The sequence below is a fragment of the Pempheris klunzingeri genome, chromosome 2 (genome assembly GCF_042242105.1).
Source record: "Pempheris klunzingeri isolate RE-2024b chromosome 2, fPemKlu1.hap1, whole genome shotgun sequence".
Classification (NCBI taxonomy): Eukaryota; Metazoa; Chordata; class Actinopteri; order Acropomatiformes; family Pempheridae; genus Pempheris; species Pempheris klunzingeri.
The window spans coordinates 15,152,926-15,176,058 of record NC_092013.1 but is presented as its reverse complement, the minus strand read 5'-3'; the positions used below and the strand labels follow the sequence as shown (position 1 = coordinate 15,176,058).

At 40.3% G+C, this 23,133-nt stretch overlaps 1 protein-coding gene across 4 annotated transcripts in view; it reads left to right on the top strand.

Moving 5' to 3' along the window:
• Nucleotides 1-2,130: 2,130 nt before the first annotated feature.
• The window catches only part of syn2b (synapsin IIb), a 77,655-nt gene continuing 56,652 nt past the window's right edge, over nt 2,131-23,133 (top strand). For all 4 annotated transcript variants that reach the window (XM_070845060.1, XM_070845045.1, XM_070845053.1 and 1 more), the window contains exon 1: nt 2,131-2,582. In XM_070845060.1, the coding sequence (XP_070701161.1) occupies nt 2,131-2,582 (452 nt within the window). The remainder of the gene's footprint in view (nt 2,583-23,133) is intronic.

Below are 23,133 nucleotides of genomic sequence, written 5' to 3'. Positions count from 1 at the left end.
GAGACATACTCAAGTGGTTTAGTAAACCACTCGAGTAAAGCTGAAAAGCAGCCTTTCAGTGGCATAAAGGTCAAGGAATACATATCCATCAATTGAGATGGTATCAAAGCTAACCAAATCTATACTGAAAATGAAAGCTTTTGTTTTCCCAGAAATCTCAATTCTTGATGCTAAATGAGCAGTCAAATCTGTCAAATGGGTTGAAGGATAGTTCTGCTTTACAGCCTTTTAAGATTGAAGACAATATGTGCTGGAGGTCTATATTTTCTTCCACTGCAGCCCTCTAATGCCAAGCTGTTCTCTTCAGTGTGGTGTAGACGTGTGTGGGATTTTCTTTTTGAATAATCGTCTTTCTCCCTCTTTGTCCTGTCATCTTCTGGCTGTTTCTTTTTTTTTCCAAGTAAAGCTTAAGGCAGCAAACAGTACAGACGCAGACTCTTGCTCTTGCTGATGGCTTTTAGAAATAGTGCTCTTCTCATGTCCTGATATAGTGAATGCATAATGATGCCAGGCGTAGGGAGGAGATTTTTGGGAGGTTTTTTTTAAGAATAGGAAGTGAAAGAGACACAGAAACAAACAGTGTGACACACAGAGGGGTGTGGAAAAGAAACTGTACCTACAAATTAACTGAAAAGGGTTTATGTTTTGGAGTAGGTTGTTGTGATTGCTGTGATTAGTTGTTGTGATGATGATCTTCGTCATCCATGAAATCGAGGATTTAATGATCATAAAAATCTGCCTCAATTGAAACTGTTAGGGAAATCTTGCAGCAAAAATAATAATTACAGACTCTATTATAGAGCTCAAAGGATGGCAAAAAATGTAACTTAAAATACGCTGACCGCTGTAGGGTCTCCTCATGCTTGGTGCCACCATTACCTCCATGTGCGGCTTTCTTAGCTGCAGAACAAAACACATTATTGATGTGTAGCACGTTCCACTGGAGGGGATCATTTCACAGATTAAATCAGTCGACAGAAGGAATGAATCTCTGTCCTTCTCCTCTCCTTGTTTCTCTCGTTTTTCTTCTGTTCTTCACCCAGGCCTCTTCACGGTAGTGCTTTAGATTAAAGAGTAAACCCTGCTCACCGTTATGCCACGTGCTTTTAGGGACAAAATCTCGGCTTAAGCATATTCATGCAGAGTGGGGGTTATTTTTATTTTTTTTAATTCTATGAGAATGTATCCACTAGAAATGTATCAGCGCTGTCACACACATAAGCCCGCAATGGTGGGAAAAGAGATGCAGGGAAGACAGGTTGAGAAGCAAAGATGGAAGGATGGCGGGAGAAGGAGGTGGGGCTTGCAGAGCAGGGTAGATGGTGTTCCCATCTGTGAACTCCACCTTATGCACACTAGCAGGAAACCCCTTCCAGTGGTTGCACACGGCACGCAAGCGCTACAAGGCTGCAGCACGACACACACACGTAGCCTATGATGTAGGAGGATGATGACAGGCGGAGGAGGGGGAGGAGGCGGGGGGGGGGGGGGGGGGGGGGGGGGGGGGGGCGGGAGGCAGCCAGTGAGCGTGCCGAGTGAGTGAGTGAGCGGGAGGAAAAGGGCAGGGGGAGCGTGAGCGAGCGAGTGAAAGGGTGAGATAAGCGGAGAGAGCAGCATCTCATGAGCACATTCAGCTTGCAGCAGCTCAGGAGGCAGGAAGGCAGAGTAGAGGGGGGAGAGCACGAGCACCTCTCTCTCTATCTCTCTCTCTCTCTCTCTCTCTCTCTCTCAGACACACACTCTCACACGTCACACACACGCATTTGTGAGGAGGCGTGAGGCTCAGGAGGAGGAACACCACATACACGCACGCTGTTTTGCTGGCTTTGCTGCGCTTTGGAGAGCTGTCTCTTGAAGACTGGACCAGAGCTGTATCCATCGCTTCATCCATCCTTTCCGTCCTTCCTGCTTTCCATTCCTTCAACACAGAAGCAGCTCTCCGTCACTCAACCCTCGATCATTTGGACTGATTTTCTCTCTGTCATTCATCTAACCTCTGATCAGTGTCTCTCTCTCTCTGTAACCATCTCTGCCTGTCTCTACTTTTACTACATTCAGCCAAGAAACCAAGAGAAACACTTAAAGAGCAACTAACCACCCAACTGAGAGATCGACCTTTCGACCGCAACCATGAACTTCCTCCGACGCCGTCTCTCTGACAGCAGCTTCATGTCCAACCTGCCCAACGGCTACATGACAGACCTCCAGAGGCCTGACCCAACTGCTCCTCCTCCCCCCACAGCCTCCTCCCCTTCCCAGCAGGGTGCAACCCCGGCCATGGCACCCGCCCCTGCCCAGTCCCCGACCAAAGCTCCAGCACCGGCCCAGGCGCCAGCAAACTCCCCCGCAGCTCAGGAGCGGCGCCCGAACCAAGTGGCTCAGCAGCCTCAACAGGCGTCGTCTTCATCCTCCTCCTCTACCGGGGGCTCCTCTGGCTTCTTCAGCTCCTTCACGTCCATCACCAACGTGGTCAAACAGACGGCCGCATCCGCCGCCGGGTTTGTGGAGCAGTCGGCTCCCTCTCCCTCCCTCTCCAAGAAGTTCAAGATCCTGTTGGTCATTGATGAGCCCCAGCATGAGTGGTAAGTGTTAAGACGCAAGTGGCTTCAATGATGGGTTGAGTGCTGTCCAATTGACTGGTGGGAAGTTGATGATGGCACACTGTTTCTTATTTGCTCTGCAAATTTGGTGTGAAAAATATTTGGTCTGTAATCAGCCAGAAGGAACATGACCTACTGTTAATTTGAAAAAGCAAAGTTCAGTATGAGTGCATAAGCCGAATGCTGACTGACATTGAACTTACGACTAATTTTAATCATATATCTTATTGTTACATCCTAGTGTTTTTTGTTTGTGGTCTAAGTCTTTGTATTAAAATACATTCTCTCCTCTCACTGATGCTGCTCCCAAAATAGAAACAGCTCTATTAATCTAAACAGACTAGACAGCTTTTCTCTGGGGTTTGGATTCACACATTTAACCACCCAACACTGTCACCTGCCTCTGTTTTTGTGTGTTTATATGAGCCTTTATGACACCAAGTGTGTGCATGTTTATGGTGATGTATGTGTGTGTGTTTGAGAGGGAGTATTGGAGAGCTATGAGTAAGTGTTTCATCTCTTGACAGCACAAGTGGGCTAACAGGATATTGTCCTTATGCTATCGACTCTTATATCATAAATTGTCATACAAGGGCATGTCGCTCTGAATAAAACATCGCTTTCTACACCTGAAATATAAGCCTTTGGCTCTGTAATAATGTTCCTGACCCGCTTGCCTCTCTCTGCTCCTGCAAATCACTTTTTCAGGCTATAGAGGTTTTTATTGTGGATGCTGATGATTTTACAGCCATTCAATACTGTCATTATCTTGGTGTAGTTTTATCTTGTTAGTCTTGTACTGGAGAGTTATGTGATAAAGTGGCTGCATGAGACACTTTTGACCTTTTCAATTTAATGGACGTTCAGGAGTGCTGTTAGATGGCAATTATTGTTTAGTATTCCTAATAAAACAGAATGTGTTTGCTGTTGCAGACGGAAAAAAAGGTATGATGTGGTAAAAAGCCTTGCAGAGCAACTGAAGAAGTGGACCTTGAGTTGAGATTGTTGCCGTTTCCGAGGTCAAGAATGAAGTGGCAGGCTATCAAAGGATAACTCCAGTATTATTAAAAAAGGGCCCTATTTTTACATATTTTGGGTTAGAAATGACTCTAAATGACACAAATTGTTCCAGTAGATCGCTTCAGATGGCAGTCACAAACAAGCTGCAAATGAACTACAATGGCTGTGGGGCAACTACGTGTGTCAAAATGTGTCCTCTAAAAATGCTTGTTTATCTACTGATGAGCTCAGATTGTTATTATTATAGTGTCTACATTACAGAAATGATCCCTACAGAGATAGACCTGTAAGATTATTTTTGTTTAACCAGAAACGGCCATCAGACTCAATCGACAAAAAACATTTTACATTCAATCATTTTACCTTGCACAACATGTGTTATTGTGTGACTCTAGTGTTTTAATGAGTTAATTTCAATCTCAACACCAAACACCAAAGTCACAGCAACTTGACCAGCAACTCCCGTGTTCTGTGAGGACAAAAGAAGGTTTTTTCAATGGAGTCTGGTGGCTTTCTTACTGAGCACTATGACAGCTGTTTCTGGTAAAACAATCTGAGCCTTTCAGGGTAAAACATAAGCAGATAGTGAATGTATTTTGACTGGTGAGGTTTCCCTAAATGATTTCATTACAGCCTTTGTAGCGTATTCACAGTATATTCATGGCTACCTGCTGAGGGGATCTACTGGACCAATTCCAAAACTTAGGCACCTGCCAGTCATTTTGAATCCTAAATATGTAAAAGTAGGACCCACGTTTGAATATACTGTAGTTATCCTTTAAGCCACAAAGGATGAGAAGTCCTTAAGAGTCCTTCAGTTTGAACATCTAGAGGTCAGTGACAACTGAGAACAAACTCCATCTGCTGATTATGACTATGTGACATGGTCAAAAGGCTCCAGAACAAGAGGGAGAGTGGACCTTTTGTTGTCAGACTGGTTTGTTGGCTTTGCATGGGTTTGAGGAAATTTGCCACTTTTTTTAGTAATGATTTCGGAAGCTGAATGTTTGAAAATGTATGCTGATAGCTGCAAAGATAGAACTTTAATTCTAGTCTATAAATATAAATATGTTTGAAGTATGAAAATACATTCCTCTTTGAGTTTCGTCATTGTAGCTGTCCGATACTGAGATTTCAGTGTCTGCAAATTGTTAAATGCAAACGCAGCTAAATACACTGTCACCCATTTTGGCACAAATTCAGTCCCCTTTAAATGAGTATTGTACAATTTTTAAATGCCATAATACTGTCTGTGTATACAGTCATATTATTTGTTTTACAAGCGTCTGTTCTGAAATAAAATGGTGCCATGTACCATTGATCAAGTAATGTCTGAGCTACAGACACTGAATGGTTTTCACTGTTTATTGCAATGGATGTTATTCCCAACACAATCAGCAGAGGATTATCTCTAAAACGGTGCATTATGCATGTGTAGATACATGCACGAGTGTAGTGTTCCCCTACACTGTACTGACTGAATGTGACTGGCAGCTCTACTTTATGGTAATCCTGTATCTCTTGCTGTGAGTGTATTGGTGGCTTACTGGATGGCTGCCACCATCATGATGTGGCGATGCCTGAATGTGAGACACTGCAGCCTACATTCAGATAAGAAGTGCTGGGATTACTTGATGCAATCCTGCTTGTACAAAACCTGACCATACATCAGAATTGCATATACTGTATATCTTTATATACCCTGTCTCCTAGAACACGAAGTTTCATGTCAAGGTTGATGGTGGGTGTGCAAAGTGCAGGACTGTCACACCAGAGTCCAGAGATTGTAGCCACACACAAACATAAACATACAAATTAAATGTAATTTATAGGAGATATAATATGTTTTTTCAGACTCCAATAATGTATGATTTGTACCCTGTCAAGTCTGAATGAAAATAGAGGTTTCCACTTTGCACCTGCATTACCATAGCGTGCATTTCCATAGAATACTGTACATTACAACAGAATACTGTACTTTACTACACGTTACTGTACATTATCATATTATACCATACATTACCGTACATTACCATAGAATACCCTACATTACCTTAGAATACCATACATTACCATACGTTACCGTAGAATAATGTACATTACCGTACATTACCATGTTATACCATACGGAATAACGTATGGTATTTTATGGTAACGTGCCATAAAATATTATTCGTTACCAAAGAATACAATTCATAACCATAGAATACTGTACATCACTATACGTTACCGTACATTACCATACATTACCATATATGACATTACCATAGAATACTGCATATTACCGTACATTGCCACACATCATACGTTATCATACATAACCATACATTTCCATACATTACCATATAATACCGTACGTTACCATACATTGCTGTAGGCTACAGTACATTACCATAGAATACCATATGTTACCATACGTTGCCATATAGTGCCTTAGGATACCATACATTACCATAGATTACCGTATGTTACCATACATTATTGTACAATACCGTTAGATACTGTATATTACCATAGAATACCATACGTTACCATAGAATGGTGTACATTACTATATGATACCGTATAACACTGTACATCCCCATACATTGACATACATTTCCATATATTACTGTATGTAACCTTAGAATACTGCACATTACCATAGAATACCTTACATTACCATACGTTACCAGACATTACCATACTTTACCGTAAGTTGTGGTTGTGTGCTACTTGGGACCTGATTCTCTGGGAATCGTCCTGAGTTTATATGACAAAATGGCTTAGATAAGGACAGGAAATAATTTTTAATTCACATATTGCACATAATGCGTACAGATACAATTAATTCTGGTCCAAATTTGCTAAAATGTTAAAAAAGAGCAAAGTTGTCTGGTCAAAAAGTGGGGATGCAAAAACACGTTTGTTCCCATGGGGGTGCAGCTGCTCAGCCTGCTCTATAACTCAGGCACCTATGGTGTTAAGTAAATGTTGTAAAATATAATGTAGGCCAAGGATATAACCATTGCAGAAACCACACCAGTGAAGTTCCTAAATCAAAAGGCAAAGTTTGTTGCAGGGCAAAGCCAACTGAAATGATGCCCAGTGAGTAGTATGATTTAACATTTAAGAAATGTAATGTAGTGGATTTGCGACTTCACTGCCATTATTTCCAGAAGTCCTCCCATTTTGTGTGTAAACAATATTTCATCCAAGGAGCTCAGCATAAATATTAATGTTAATTCTTTGGCGGGGAACACTAGCAGGCGAAACGGCCCTTAAAGCATCTGGGCCAGAGAGGCCTGCTAAATGTTATTGATTTTCCACCCAGCAAAGAGTGGGACTTGAGGCTCTCAGTAATATAACTGGAAAAACAGAAAATCTCACTGGAAATTCGCCCTCTGTAATGATTTAGCATACTGTTCACATTGAGGCCTTATTCTGATCAGAAATGACGGGACACCCTCAAAGAAACAGGTTTTTAAGGTTTTTAAAGGACAGCATCAGCCTGAAGCCAGACTTTTACCTGGTGATCCTCATCAATAAACTTTCCTTCAATTCACTTTGCATATAACGCATATAACGTATATTACGTCATCAATTGGAGGGAACAGTTAACTATTACTTTACATTACATTATATTCATTTGATAGAAGTTTTTGTCCAGTAAGTACAAAAGATGTTCTGATACCAATTATAATACCTGACCTTGCGTCATGGCCAGTCAAGAGCAGAAATCCAATATCAGAGCAATTAAAAAGAACAATTTATTTTTCCATCTTGGAAGTGTATTGAAGGCATTCCCCATAGAGGTATCAGAGACGGAAGATCTATAATAAGAGCACTGAATCTCCTTGGTAGTCTGAAAAAGTTGGCCAAGAGCGTTTTCAGCCAGCAGCAGAAGATGGTGTCAGTGCTTCCACTGTCCTGACTTCAATGAAGAGTTCAATCCAAAGCTGTTGAGAATACTGTAACTTCCTTGTATAAACTTAGAAACTCAAACAGCCCCTTCTGAAATTTCTGTTTGGTATATGAATCAAACAAAAATCAATCCCAATAATACCACTGAGAACTAAACCACCATTATAATGTAAGAATATAATACAAACAGGGCCATTTTACACCCACGCTAATAAAGAACATTCAAAGTTTGATTAATAGACTGATGGAAAGGCTAAAAGGGATGGACAAGCAATTAATATTGTGTGTTTCCACCTGTCAATTACAATTAACTAAAACACACTAATGAATACTCCTCAGAGTGGTTTTGTTGACACGTTTGAAGTGGATGATAGTAATGTCAAGTAATGACGCTTTTACTCTCTCTTACCCTTCTCCTTTACTCTTTATACCTTCATTCGCCCTTTCCACAAATTAAACCTCTTCTATTGCCTCATTTAAACTTCCCTTTCTAAATGAATGTAAACTTCTTGAAACTGGACATGCATTTACAAACACACCATAACTCTAAATAACAATGGCAGTTGCATAAGCAACCTCAGGTATCATGACTCTGTCTGCATCTGACAGGCTCATTCTCTGAGCTCTCGAATATCAACTGTGCTACTATGATGGCTTTCTCTGACTGTGCCACAAAAAGACACCACAATGGGAGTCCAGCAATAAAGCTGCGAGATGAAAGAGTGTGTGTGTGTGTGTGTGTGTGTGTGTGTGTGTGTGTGTGTGTGTGTGTGTGTGTGTGTGTGTGTGTGTGTGTGTGTGTGTGTGTGTGTGTTTGATGTAGTCCTTATATAACAGACTCAAGCCCATTGAGATGGGTGAGGGAAGAGTCTGTGTCCTCCAGGGCCTGTGAAGGTGATATCGCCACAGAAGGGGGCAGGATTAAGGAAGACGGAGGGACAACATCTGGGAATCTCCATTTATTGCTTTGTCTGGATGTCTATGATGCTCTTTCCTGGTTCGTCTCACCCCCTCTTTGTGCGTTTGCCTCCGTCTCTTTCCTCTTTGCTGTCTCTCTCTGCTTTCTATCATGACAGTCTCTGTGTGTGTGGCTCCAGAGAAAGTGCTTCGGGTTCATGATGTGATGAAGTAATGAGAAGAGACGTGGTGATTCAGCAGTTTCAGCCCAAAGGCCACATCTGCTCTCCCTCCTTTGCTCTCTGTATCTGTCTAGATCTCTCTTGCTCCCCCTTTCTACGCTCCATCTCTTTATCTCTCTTTGTATGTCGAGGATGTACTCTGCAGTTTCTGCCTTAGAACCAGTTTGTGTATTTACCACCTACATTGCATAAATAGCCATCGGAGGTGATCATTTTGGACCGTTGACTTTTCGATGTGACTCATTAACGGAGGTTTTGCTGGTTTGACTGCAGGTTGACGCATAGATATCTGACAAGCAAGTTGGTGGTGAATGTCACCCAACTGCCTTGAGCATTAACTGCTGCGTTAACTGGCTGGTATTTAAGTGTTCCAATAAGCCAAGAAGTAGCAACATTTCAAGCTGCCTCACAGAGGTGGTTAGAGTATAAATATTGTTTAAACTAGTTATTCTCACTGCAACATAAAAAAACTAAGAAATAAGAGCAAAATGCACCATATTTCTGTTTGCTTTTTGGTTTCCTGTGTTTGCAAAGCAGGAAAAAAACACTGTTTTGTATTTCTGCTGTGTAGTTTGTATATGTCTGTGTGCTGCCATTCATGCATGCATTGAAAAATGTGTCTCCACTGCTAGTGGAGACAGGAGTACATCGTGAGAGCAGGTGGGGAGGTGGAGCCCTGCATATCTCATCAACGTCTCACACATGCACACATGACTCTACAAGCACCTGCAATCTATGTCTCTATTTTCTGTCATCTAATTCTACATGATGTGTGTGGTCTCCACAGAACTCAGCATCTTTTTTGGTGATATAGTTTTCCTGCTGACCACGTTTACTCCAGAACAGTGATTTGGGAATAAAGCTGCTTATTGTTAAAGGTTGGCTTAACATTTCCTTTGCATTGTAAATATACCTCTTCACAATACACCCACATGTAGTACAGCAGATAAACTATGAACAGAAAACAGGTCAGATCATTGTCAAGGATGCTTGTGATTTCTGGTGAAGTGGGTTCGACTTCATGACTGTGATTAGGAATTATCGATGCCATTACAGTTCTCTGCTGCAGGTCACATTTCCGCACACACAGGCTGTGAACTGACCTCATTACAGCCGGTGGCAATGTGACGTTGACTTTACGAGGTCCTCATGGTTTCGACCTCCTGATGTCTTGCACCTCTGAGCTGCTGTCACACCAGACCAGAATGGGATTTTCAGCCCAAGGGATGATACAGCATAAACTCCAAGGTAAAATGTGTAACCTTGTAACTTCCAAAATAGGACACTTACTTGTGTTCAAATCTGTTTTGGGAGAGAAAAATAGAATTGATCATTTATGCAAATAGCTAATATATCTCTGTTTACCTGTACCCACCCCTGTCTTTTATTAATTTGTATACCACTAATTTGCAACAGTGAATACATTTTAAGGGAAGCGTAATTACGTTTTTTTTAATTAACATAGTAGGGAAATGTCAGACATGATAAGACAGAAAAATATTAACACTGAACATATCAGTAAAACACTAAAAAGTTTGTTTACCTAACAAGGACCTATAGTGGCCTTTATGACTCATCCAACAAAAGCAAAAGCAGCAGGATGTTGTTATTACAGTGACATAAATATATGACTCCGTTCTTTCCCTAATCTGAAGTCTATCTCCTCTTTTTTTGAACTCTCATATCATATTTTCCTGTGGTAAACGGTGGTATCATACGCTGGCTTTATAAGGCAGCTTTCGCGATTAGCATTTCCTAGTATGCTTAATATTCAATATTGTCTCTGTGAGGAATACCTAAGTAAACTGAAGGCTTGTGCTTGCTCCCAAGAGACCGGGCTATTAGCGAATGCAGATTTGTGGCAGTGGCTATGTCAATACCGACTGACTAATAACCTGCATTAAGAAGAGCTTTTATCCCCGAGGACTAAAGATCCCCCACCCATTACATTAATGTCAAGAAAAGCAGTTAGCCTTTTAGCTAATTTGAAAGCAAGAGGAAGGGAAATATTTTGTGTGTATTGGTAAGTATGTATGTCTCCCTTTATATTTTCATGACTTTGTTTTTTTTTTTTTTTACACACTCTGTGGCGGCCATTTTGTAAAGACAATTAGATAAGCACTGCACTTACTGCCTGTGCTATCTCCATAAATTTACACCTCAACAGACTGTTAAGCTAAGAGTCAATCAGCTTTAGGGGTTTTATGCCAAAAATTTAATCTATCCAAAGAGCCACATGCAGCAGAAAAGTCTGAATGAATGGTTTAGTGAAAGATGCCAAAACAAAGCCAAGGTGATCTCTTTTCACATCAAGGAACAAAGGACGTAACCGGAAACAGAAGTTTTGACATTCTTTGAAAATAATGTACACCTACAAAGTAAATTGCACTTTAACTCCGTTCATTAAAATCTCCGAATTCATCAAATAATTCAGTCTTTAGTGAGGTGAATTAATCAAGTAGGTTTAACAGGATACAGGTTGGTGAAGCCCGTTAGCTAGTTACGTTAGCTAACATATTAGCCATTTAATGGCAGTCCTCTCAGTTATCAGTAAAACATTTTTGTGAACTGTCTGCTCCTTGTGAAAAAAAAAATTTACACCAGAAACCCCAAAAATTGCTGAAGGACCGGTGGGAGCAGCAACAATAATACTAACGTGTTAGAAAAACAGTTTTTGTCCACTGAAAAGACATTTTGGTGATGAAGAATCATCCTGGTGAAAACAGTTTTACCAGCCACCGTCTGTGCTGCTGAATGAATGGACACCAGGAGCAAGACCTTTACTATGAATATCAGCTATTCTCATTATATCCCTATATCCCTATAATTATCATCCTACCATTTTGCGCTATTGTTGGGCAGCATTGTTTTATATTTTTTATAGAAATACCTTGTTTGGCTACAAACATTTTTCATCTTTTTTCTGTAAGGATGTTCGCCCCATATGTCTGATGTATCTCTAAATGGAGTCTTCCCTGAAAAATAGATTACCCATTTTGGAATAGTATCCATTTAAGATAGAAAAATTCACCTGAAAACAGAAACATCTGAACTAGTCTGTTTAATTGATACTATTACATTATTATGATGATGATGATGATGATGATTAAAGGCGCATTCAAGTACAAAAGAGTTACACGTCAAAAAGTAATCCCAGGCAATAAGTGATACTTGTTGTTATCAGAATATGTCTGTAATATCAGAAATATGTGTACACATGCAAGGGATTTCTCTTCAGTTTTTAGTTTCTCTCAATGTACTTACACACAGAGCAATTTACAGGAAGATACACATAAACATACAGGTAAAAACATGGACAACACAGATAGGTAAAAACAAACTGAGGGCTATTACATGCATATATGAAGGTGAAAGAATAGGTGTGTATATAAATATATATAAAAAGCATTGATGACCAACAACCTGCAATATCTATATATATATATCTATATATATATTTCTTAAGTATCTAAGACCGTGCACAAGCAAAATATTTTATGCGAGCCTGTCATAATCCCTCATGGGGTGGAAGTTGAATAAACAGCTGAGTAAATGTGTGTAAGTGCTACAGTTTAAAGTAGGTTTTTCTGCACAGTAGAAATCTAATCATGTAAAAATCAACTGCTATGATGAAGGGCATCGGGTGAAAGATTAATGCCCTTGTGGGCATTTCAGCTATTTCTATTCGTTTTTAATTCAACCTTGCATTTTGCCCTTTAGTCTGATTGTAGCATGTGCATACTGTCCAAACAGACCTCTTCAATCCTCTTCTATTAAATAGTCTCTTCAGTAGAATGAGGGTGAACTACAAATGAGCAACTCATTATCAGGGCACATTTGTATAGGTGCATCTACTGGAGCTACTACACAAAAGCTGTGTCTCCTTTTGCTCTGTCATAATGTATTTGCATTGAATCTATAGAGTTTAGTAGAACTGCTCGGGTTGGAAAGCCTTTGATTTGTCAACCAAGATAATCTAGAGGTGATGAGGCAGTCTGTCACATGGCTCAATGTGTCCTCCTGTTGCTATGTGCTGGACTGACAGACAAACTAAATGACCTTTACTATTTGCTGTTTGAAACTAAAACCACATAGAAAAGGGCAACTGGTAACAATTGGTGCACTGATACATAGAAACTGCATTTCTCTTGACTGTGTCATTTGTACTGCAGATTGTATTCGTGCTGGGTGCTACTGCAGTATCCCAGATAAACCTGTTACTATGCACGAGACATACAGATACCTAAGAGGGCCATAAACGAGACCAATCAGCGTCACAACCTCTGGTGAAATAGCCCGCTGTTGCTATGGCAACAGGTAATCCTCTTCACTTATCTTGAAAATTTGTTGTTGAAAAGAGGCATTGATGTGATTTTACTACAAAGAACTGCTTACAGTTAACATTTAGTTTTTATTACACGAGCTGCACAAATAAATCTCACAAATAAAACATCAAAGTTGTACATTCACAAAAATGTAAGCACTCTTAAATCGCATCTCACCCTCTTTCTTTCGCTGTCTTTTGTTGACATTTTATGAGCGTGAGATACAAAGTACAAGCAAAATTACAGGTATTAAATTCAATTCAGGAACCGTGACAAAAGGCAAATCATTAATCAGTCAATTAATCAATAAGCTTGTGTATTTACAGGCATGCCTGCATCTCTCTGGTTTATTACATTATTAAAGGGTTTTTGAACAGATGACATCCCATAAAGCAGCTGTTAGAGATTTTTATTTTTACACTTTCGTCACTATTAGGCGTCAGTAGCTGCCACAGCCAGTGGTAGTGCCACTAGATTATTGACTATAAAAGCGTTTTCCTTTTTATTTCGAAAAAGGCAATTTCATAACCTGCTTGGCAGAAGTAATTACATAAAATGAATGAAAAACAAAAAAGCAGATGGTGGTTACTCACTGTGATGTGTGACTCAGCCACTCGACCTGTTATAATAGACTGTCCTCACTGCCCAACCTGCAAAAATATGTGTTAACAACCCAAAACCATCAACTTCATGCATTCTAGTAGCATAGTCAGGACTGAGGACTGAAACAAGGACAGCATACAGACTGTTGATGTTTCTGTAAGTTACCGCGTACCCATACCCGCCTGACCCACACAGGGGTCGATCCACGCATCATTACCAACCATCCTTATACAGATTTAAGGCTGCTAATCAGTCATAAAACTATGCACACCTCAGCAAATCAAGCATCTCTCAACCGCAAACATATCGCTACTCAGCTCGGCAGCTATGTGACAGTTGCTGCTCATCTGCCACTTAAAGTGTTATTGATGTGGCTGTTTTGGTGTAGTTTTATGACATTTAGTCTTTATTGCATGTATGAGTTCATGTGGGCACAGAATCAGACCAGATAACCGACACTGGTATCAGTATTGGTGCATCCCTAGGGGTAACTCGAAGAGCAATTGGAGTATTTGGACCAGTAGACATTACGTGACTGTGGACATGGTGGTTTTGACTTGTTTGTATGGGGCACGGTCCAGTTACATTGACAGGCGAAGGTGTTTGTCCTGTCACTGTTTCAGGGATGCTGGCTGCCATCACAGAAAGGCCGGAGACGTGATAATCATTTAAATATCATTATCACGTCTCCTCCCTTAGAGCACATTTTCCTGCAGGGTGTCCTGGAAGGAGTAGAGGACAGACAGAAGCCCTGCCAACTTTCTCAATCACCATCTGGGCAATAGCTGTATGAAGTAGAGGTGAATGTCATATTGTTGGTTTTCGAAAATTACAGTGTTTGACCAAGACTCCCCAAATCCAATGTTCGAGAGCTGTGGGAGGGCACATATTCTGGCACTGTTTTACTGTCCAAGCATTTCCACTGAGTCATACTGGCCCCATAAGCCCCCAGGAGCTTAGACTATAAGGTGATTTTCACATTCAGCATGTTCAGCTTTTAAGAAGGTCTGTAATGAGTAAGTTCAGTGGGCCTGAAATGCTGGATTCTGACCTTTATTGGAATCTGTTGTAATGACTGGGACATCATCTGAACACATGAAGTCTAGTTTACATAATACGTCCCTGTGAAGATCCATAGACTTTCTATAAGGGCGCTGCCATAATGCACTGACAGAGTCATTTGAAGCCGTTGTGCGCAGCAATGACTGCTCATGTCTGTTCATGTCAGAAAGAGACAAAGTATCATCAGTGTAAGTAAAACGTAACATATGCAACATTTAGCAGAACATTAGCTCCAAACTAGCTAGTATAGCAGCTGTTTTGATCACAAATTAACAATAAAAAAACAGCTGAGTTTTGACAGATTAATGCTCCAACAAGGTTATCTGGGAGTAAATATTTGTTGGAAAGCTATTTGACAAAATGGTGGATGTCTCGGTGCCAGTTTAGCTGGAGTTAAGCTTGTGCAGGTAGCTTCTGACAACAAAACAGCCAACTGCTGGAGGCAGAATATATCCATGACAATTGAGTAACCTCCATTGATCTATTCATAAACACCACCGTAATTCAGTTGAAAGCCCAGGAAAAGCCAGCAAGTGGACTTTGAGTTATGGGTTTTTTATCAAATTATCATTATGTTACTGTAATGCAGGAGGAGGTGCGTCTGCACATTTCTCTTGACTGCTTTGAATGTCCATCTGTGTAGTTTTGTTTTTGTTATGTAGGCTTTTGCTGAGCATCTAATGAAACTTCCAACTCATTCACAAACCACACATTTGACAGGCTGTGGGTTCTCCTTAAGGCTTTTTTGTGCATTCCTTCTTACCGAGGACATAGTTATGAATCAGCCAACGTGCAGGCATGTTTGCTGTCATAATTTGTAGCAACAACCTTGTAAGTATTTTTCCTGCTACTTCTGAAAGTGTAATATTTGTTAACAAGAGGAAAATGGCTGTTCAAACCCTTGAAGCGACTGTGTCAGCCAATAGGAACTGCAGCGGTGGAGTACTGTTGTGTATTCGCTACCCTATGTCATTTTTTTTTATTAGTGTGGACTATATGTCAACCCTTTAGTTTGCCATGACAGACTCAGGCATGCATTTTCCTAATTTTCCTTGTGTTATGAAGCTTCTGAATAAGGAGAGTCTGTGTATGTGTGTGTGTGTGTGTGTGTTCGTTTCTGAGAAAGAGCTTGTGAAAGAACAGTGTTGGCACTTGCAGTGATAATATCACCAGCAGAGGAAAGGGAGTTATTATGCAAACACAAATGTTAAACTTGTTTCTTGACTTCTTGAATTACAGCTCAGTAAAGTAGTCACACCCTGTACAGTTTTTAATACTGGTGGACCTCAATCATTGGTAATTACTGATAACATTTCCATCAAATGACAAATAAACTTAGATTAAATTTATTTTGTTTTATCGAGATAAATAGGTAATTTCATCAGCAGTAGAATCAAATCAGCAGTGTCTGACACAAAAGACAAAAACAGGAAACACTGTGGCACCTACAGACCAACAGTCACACAATGACATGTGGTAATTATTTATTTCTGCCAAATTAGATTGGGTTTACAGGTTTACATGCTTCGTTATACTGCCTGATTAATCACACATTTCTGACTAATTTCACGGGCACAATTACAGAAGAGGAGGCATCGTTGATGTCACACACAGGACCAAATTGAGCACAGGTGAGTGACTGCATCATGTGTACTATAGTACAGCGGCTATTCAGTGCTTCTCACACATATCAATATTTAAAAAAAAAAAAGAGAGCTAAAGAAAATGTGACTTGGCAACAATGGGTTTGTACTGCTGTCATTGTTTCCCGCTTGCAAAATTCGGTTTATCTCCAATCTAACAGCAACAGCAACACAAAGACACACATGGTCTATCTCTTCTGTCCTAGTTGCTATGGAAACATACTAATTAGATTGCTTTGCATTTTAGAGGCTGTCACACAATATGTGCTGTATTGTTGACATCATTAGCGTATAGTTGCAGCCTATTAAAAGAGCTCATAGTGCACACACACTCCAGAAGACCGTGTTTAACTGTTCTCAGAGGATCAACGGGAAATGTATTCAGAAATTTAGATGACGTGGTGAGACTTACCCCCTTTTACCATTCTTAGTACTTGCTGTAGTTACCTCTCCTTATTTTGTACGTTTGTCAATGTGAAGATGTTGCAGTTTCTACTCTCGTAGTAGACTCAATAGGCCTCATGCAAGAACATGTTTGTAGTCTTATAAAACGTCTCTTATTGTTTTTTTTACGAGGTTTGCTCGTACAAGTGTTCAAAAGTTGGATTCACCAAACTTTTTGTAAATTGGTTGTTTCTGCCTGATGAATGTCAGCTGTGAGATTTGATCATTGGCATAATTCACACCCCTAAAATTTCCCCATAAGGCTACCTGCTCCGCTCCATGTGGGGGTTTAGAGAAGTTTAGAGAATAAAAAAAGATTTTGACACCACAGATTTTTTAGCTCCTGCTGTCAGAAATCAGCAGATAAAAAGATAAGTTCAGCAAAAAAATATGAATTAATAATTAGTAATACAGCTGCCAGTGATGTGTCATCAGGGCGTACTGTCAATGGTTTGACATGAAGTAAGATGGTAAAAAAAACAGTCCCTGACTGAAATGAGAGGTGGTTAAGGGGGATGTGACAGTCATGGAGACATAAGGAGAGAATATTATAGCCTTCTGTAGGTATTGTTCATACTCAACAACAACCTGCACTAAGACATCAAGGCAGCTGTCAGAGTGACAGAAGTTTCTCCAGCAACAACTGCAAAAGTTGTTGATAAATAATGATAAATAAATCCAAAAAACTTTTAGTAAATTGGCAAACCGTGGAGATGATGACAGCGAACAGAATAATTCATTAATTTTAGTCCTATCATTTATTTGAGTAAAGTTTGATTATCATATTTAAACAAGAGTCGTACACCAGGTCTGGACCACTAACCTTAATTCACTTGTTTGTGCCTCTCATGATCGAATGCGTCCATTCATGTGGTTCCTGCATGAGGCCCAGTGTGCTTTCTGTCTAGCAGCTATGCCATTAAGTTATTCTCTAATTGTACAGAAAGTACACATAATTTGATCAGCTCAGGAGTAACGTAGTGCATTAAGCTGACTGGGCGAGGGTTTTTTCCCTTGAGACTATGTGCTCAGAGCACTGTACAGACCTGTGGAAAGAAACACCATAAGTGTGCTGTGTGATTAAACTCAGGGCTCGGGGCTTCCCAAATTAATTCTGAGGTTCTGTGGATTCCCGCTGGCAGAATTTAGATGGAGAGTCATCTGCTCAGTGTATCCCTTTTGTCTGCGAGCTGCGAGAGGAGAAGGTTCAGCCTGCCTTTGCTTGTCTTCGATTCAGTTAGGGTCGATGTGAAGCAATGCTAGTTTTCGCGTCAGCAGGGAATCCGTGGTATCTGACAGAGAGATGAAGTAATGAGTAAAGCGGAAACATAGAGAGAAAAGAGACAGAACAGAGGTAACGACGGAGAAAGCTGGATAGAATCAAAGGGAGCGAGAAGCATGAAAGAGAGAAAATGGAGTAAAATGAGTATAGCAGACGGAAAGATTGTCAATCCCTGTGTTCCAACCATAACCATTAGCTGCTTTAAGAAGAAGCTGTATTAAATATGGCTCTAAGCTCTTCCCTCCTGGTAACTAATGTCTCTGTGTATTCTTCCGCCTTCTTGCTTTCTCTAGCTGTCTCAGTTCAATCCATATAATGAGAGGCTCCAGCCCATCAAAGGATCAGATAGGCCTAAAGCCAGTCTGAGCCACTGGCTGCTCGGCTCAATACGGATTCTTGGGGTTGTCCACACAGTTGTCCAGCAAAAAGCTGGAATCAGTACAAGGCATTTAATTGGCCTGTTAATTTATGTATCTGCGTACATGATCTCTTTTACCAGGCCAAAATGGCAGCTTAGAACAGACTATCACACAGTCACTTAACATCACACACAATTAATTCACAGCATTCACACATACCACAATAAACTGGGACCCAAGGGGCAAGAGAGAATGTAAATATTTGAAACATTTACACTCATGTGGAGACATTTTTTAATGTGGTATTTGAATGCCTGATATAAAAACAATGTTTTCAAAAACTGCAAAAATACCCTTTTTCCAAGTTATCCACCTTGATTATGTAAGTGCAATAACAGATAGATACAAGAGAAAGAATGTTTTATCCTCTAAAGTCTGTCTTCAAGGTTTAATTGTTGATAGACCATAGATGAACTGTGGATAATATATTAATAAATATACTGTATATTCTTATACTGTAAATATACCATGGATAAACTACAGTATATTTCATGTTCGATTTTTAAAGAGATATATTGTATATTGAAATACAGCAATTTTCTAGGATGAGTTACTGAACTAATAATGTGGCAATATCTGTTTTGGGGTAAAATGGTGAATTAAATGCATGAAATGTCATTGATATCAGTGGCAGGACATCATACTTTGCTGTTCCAGTGCTCGAAAGGTGAACTTCTACAGGAACAACTGTTGCACTGTAATATTAATCAGATAAAGTGTTTGGTGAAAGATAAAGTGGTTTGCATAATGACAAAGCTCTGACCTTGGTTCTACACTGTTTAATCATCATTTTCTGCAGCAGGTGACATTGCCATCAACAGAGATGATGTTAAGTATCACAGAGTAACAGGGAAACTGCAGACCCTTCACATTTACTGGTTTACAGTAAAGAAGCTCCCACTCTGCATATATCCACCTTTAGTTCTGCAGCGTCTGCCAAATTTAGTGTTTGCTGAAACCTGCTGTTCTCGCTCTAAACTGAAATGCCACATTGTAAAGGTTTTTTTTTCTAAGGTGAGCAGATAGTACCTCTCGAGTATGAACACAAAATGTGATTTTTTTTTTTTACAGTAATCACTCTGTAGTACAGAAACACTGAATCACCAAGTGGAAATTGGGGTTAGCTGAATTTAGCAGTGACTGCAAATTCAGTGAGGCCTGATTTGCTGGCCAGGCTTTTAGGGTTTTAGCCAGCTGCAGCATAGCACCACGTAGTAATTCTCTGTGGTCTTAAATGGCTCAGTTGACCATATGGTATCAGGTGCAGTGGTGCATTTTGGCAAGAAATACAGCACAGTGACCACAAACACAGAAACACACATGCATATTTGCACTACACTTGTGAGGTCCTTTGACGTATTGCAACGCTATGTAGTGGCAAATCATAACCTTAAAGGAATAGCTCAGATTATTCGATGCAGGGTTGTATTACTTATGTACTGTACTTATCTATACTTAGTGTACTACCTACAGTAAATGGAAGTCAGCACATCCCCAGTTTGGAGGAGCAGGCAGCACAGATGCTAAGCAATTTACTGCTGTGGACGGGGTCAGCAGAAAAACCTATTCTAGCCACTTGAAAAAATGTCCACCTAAAAAATTCAATGTCAGTTTAAGTGCACAATACATTTGGAATATTTTCACCACTTTACATTTCCATCAGACAGCCCTTTCAACAAGGAGCTGAACCCGTTCTCTCTTTCTCTTTGCTCACTTCAAAACCACCAGACTCCATAGACAAAAACAGTAATTTTACCCTGCAGAACACAGCAGTTCTCTGTACTGCTGCGGACTCGATTAATGAACTAACATGTAGCAAACTAGAGGCCGCAGTAGATTAGCAACTCTCATTTTCTCTGAGGTAACATTGCTGTTTTTGAAAGTAAAAAGATAGCTCAACAGTAATATGATACTTTAGGCCAGATTTTTCCCGTTTCAGTCCTGTGGGCCCACTGCCTTGATTCTTTTATTTTATTTAAATGATCAGCTCATCATGAAGCTCTGCAGTGGCCTGATAACAATCCATTCATTTGAATCATTGAAATCTCACCATTTTAAACTGTTATAATGGCAACTCATTAACATCAAACAGCTAGCATCATGGCTAGCTTAGTTAACAGTAACCTGATTACAGAAAAACCAATCCAACAAAGAGTGCCCGCTGATGATGTTCCAATAGGGGTATTGGTGGAAGTAGATGATCAATATTTACTTGGTCAAAGATAGAGATGTGCCTGTAGCGGATGCAACTAGCAACACAATGATCAACTCGAAATCAACTGCTGGCAGCAAAATACACATAAACAAAACCTAAATCTAACTTTAACCCTGAAACGAAGTGTCAGTGCCCGATTCATTTGTGTGTGCTTGTTGAGTACATGTGCTTTTGATCGCAAAGCGGATAACCAGCCAATAATTAATGTTAATGTGACACAGTTGTTTAGGTGACTGGATTTGCACCATACCCCTGTCTCACCAGAGGTCAATACTGCCAAGATGGTTTGTGAATTCTTGTGCAAACTGTACACCAAACGTAAATAATCTCTATAATAAAGCACTGGGTAACTAACTTTACCTCCACAAGTGAATTAATTGTTAATCAATGAATTGATTTAATTCTACAATTCTGTCTTCATTTCTTAAAAATGGCCTGACTCTTTAAATCTAAACTGCAAACTGGGCTTCAGGAACACACATAACACACAGATAACCCTCTTCTATTGTCTCTCTCTCTCCCTCACATACATACACACAACACACACGGTGCACAGCTCACTGATGACGTGCAGCACTGCAGTAGGTGTCAAACTGTCAATATGGAGACACTACAAACTGCAAAGGCCAAGTGGGAGATCGCTTATTCTTGGCTCTCTATATAAACAGACTCACAACGGTGCACACGCTCACTCAGTTATACACACAGACTCACACTCAAACACTCCTCCTGTACTGTGATGATACACGATGTTGTATCAGGAATGTGTCTGTTAACTGAATGCTGCTTTCAGGTGAATCAGAAGGCACGCTAAAGCTGTGTGCTCAATTACTTCCAATCAAGACTAATAATGTCTTTGGGGATTTTACAATTCTCAGCAGCACAGAGACAAGCTGAGATGTAAATAAGAAATAAAGCAGAAAAGTATATGTATGAAATTACTAAAATATAAACAAAAAAATGAGAGGTGACATTAAAAAAATCTATTTATAACTCCACCAGCCATGATGTGTTAACTATATACAAGCAGTTAGGTTTAGGTATGAGAATTAGTACATGATAACATTATAAAGTACATCATGTTATAGTAACTACATTTTAGTTTTTTAAGTTTTGTTAGATACTCAGCCCTATTTGTTCTCCTGCCTCATTTGTCTGATTGACAGTCATTGTTTCAGTGTCTCCTTGTTTTCAGTTGTCCATCCTGCATGAAAACAGAGGCTGCATAAATCATTGGTTAAGTAATTGAACTACTGTATGTGATAGCTGGGAGTGGAAGTCACTACACCTAAACCGTCCACCAAAGGAGTAATTACCGTTACACTAAAGAGATTAGGAGAGAAGAAGGGACGAGTCAAAGATGCTATTTTTTGAACATGAAAACTAATTGTGAGGGCTGCTTTCTGTTCCCTGTAGATAAGCGTGTGTGTGTGTGTGTGTGTGTGTGTGTGTGTGTGTGTTGCCATATGTGCATGCACTGTTGGTATGGGGAGTGAAGGCTGCCTTCTGCATACTGATCCACCATTCACATGCTTGCATTTCACACACTCCTCAAGAGGCCGTCACATGACGCGTCAAAGCAAGCACTCCTCTAAAATGGCTTAAAGAATTATGGCAGCAAAACGTCAGCATTTAGCTAAACGTTTGCATGCGTGTACACATATGTGTTGCCGTGGTGCGTTGCATTTGAGTTGAGACCAGAAAATCTCCTCCTTCCTAAACTCGTCTCAAACACCCACATTGAGGTTTTGCTGGCGCTGATAAGGAACTGCAGTATACGACATGCATATATGCATGTGTTTGCTTCCTTTACGTTACGGGCAGAGAAGAAGCTCTGGTAAAATAGTGGCTAACTCTCTCCAACACGGCAGGAATCCTCAAATCATCGACTTCCAACTGGCAGAGCCCCAACACTTTTAAAGCAGCAGTGATGAGGCATGATTGGTCCCATCATCAGCCTCAGGCTTCTCCCTCACAGGTGGTGCAGCTACGGTGGAGGTCGGGTTTTCTGGAGTGACGCTGCTGTCTCTAAGAAACCCTTTGGTACAACCCTCCAGAGTGCAATAGCAATCAGTTTATTACGTACATAACGGATGTGAAGTGGCACTCGGGGTCAGATAAAAAGGTCCTGCCTGATCAAAGATCCACATCTCAGCTCATTGACTTTTGGCCAAGACCTGCTTGGTTTGTCCTTTTCTAATCATCAATCCCTTATCCTTCTCAACCCAGTGGCTTTAAAGTGTCACCCATTGGTACTCCATTCATTTCCCTGTGACAAAGAGGTGTAATAAAAAAGAAAAGGAGATAAGAGGCAGCTCAGAAGGGGAAAACCCAAGTCTTTGAAAACTCGTTCTGGGGCACCTTCAGGCTATAGGCAAATTTGGGACGTAAATGTAAATAATTTTTTTTTGATCCACTGGGACCCTTAACATGGTTTGGTTTTGTTGGTGTTCATTTAGCGGAGGTTAGTGGATTCTT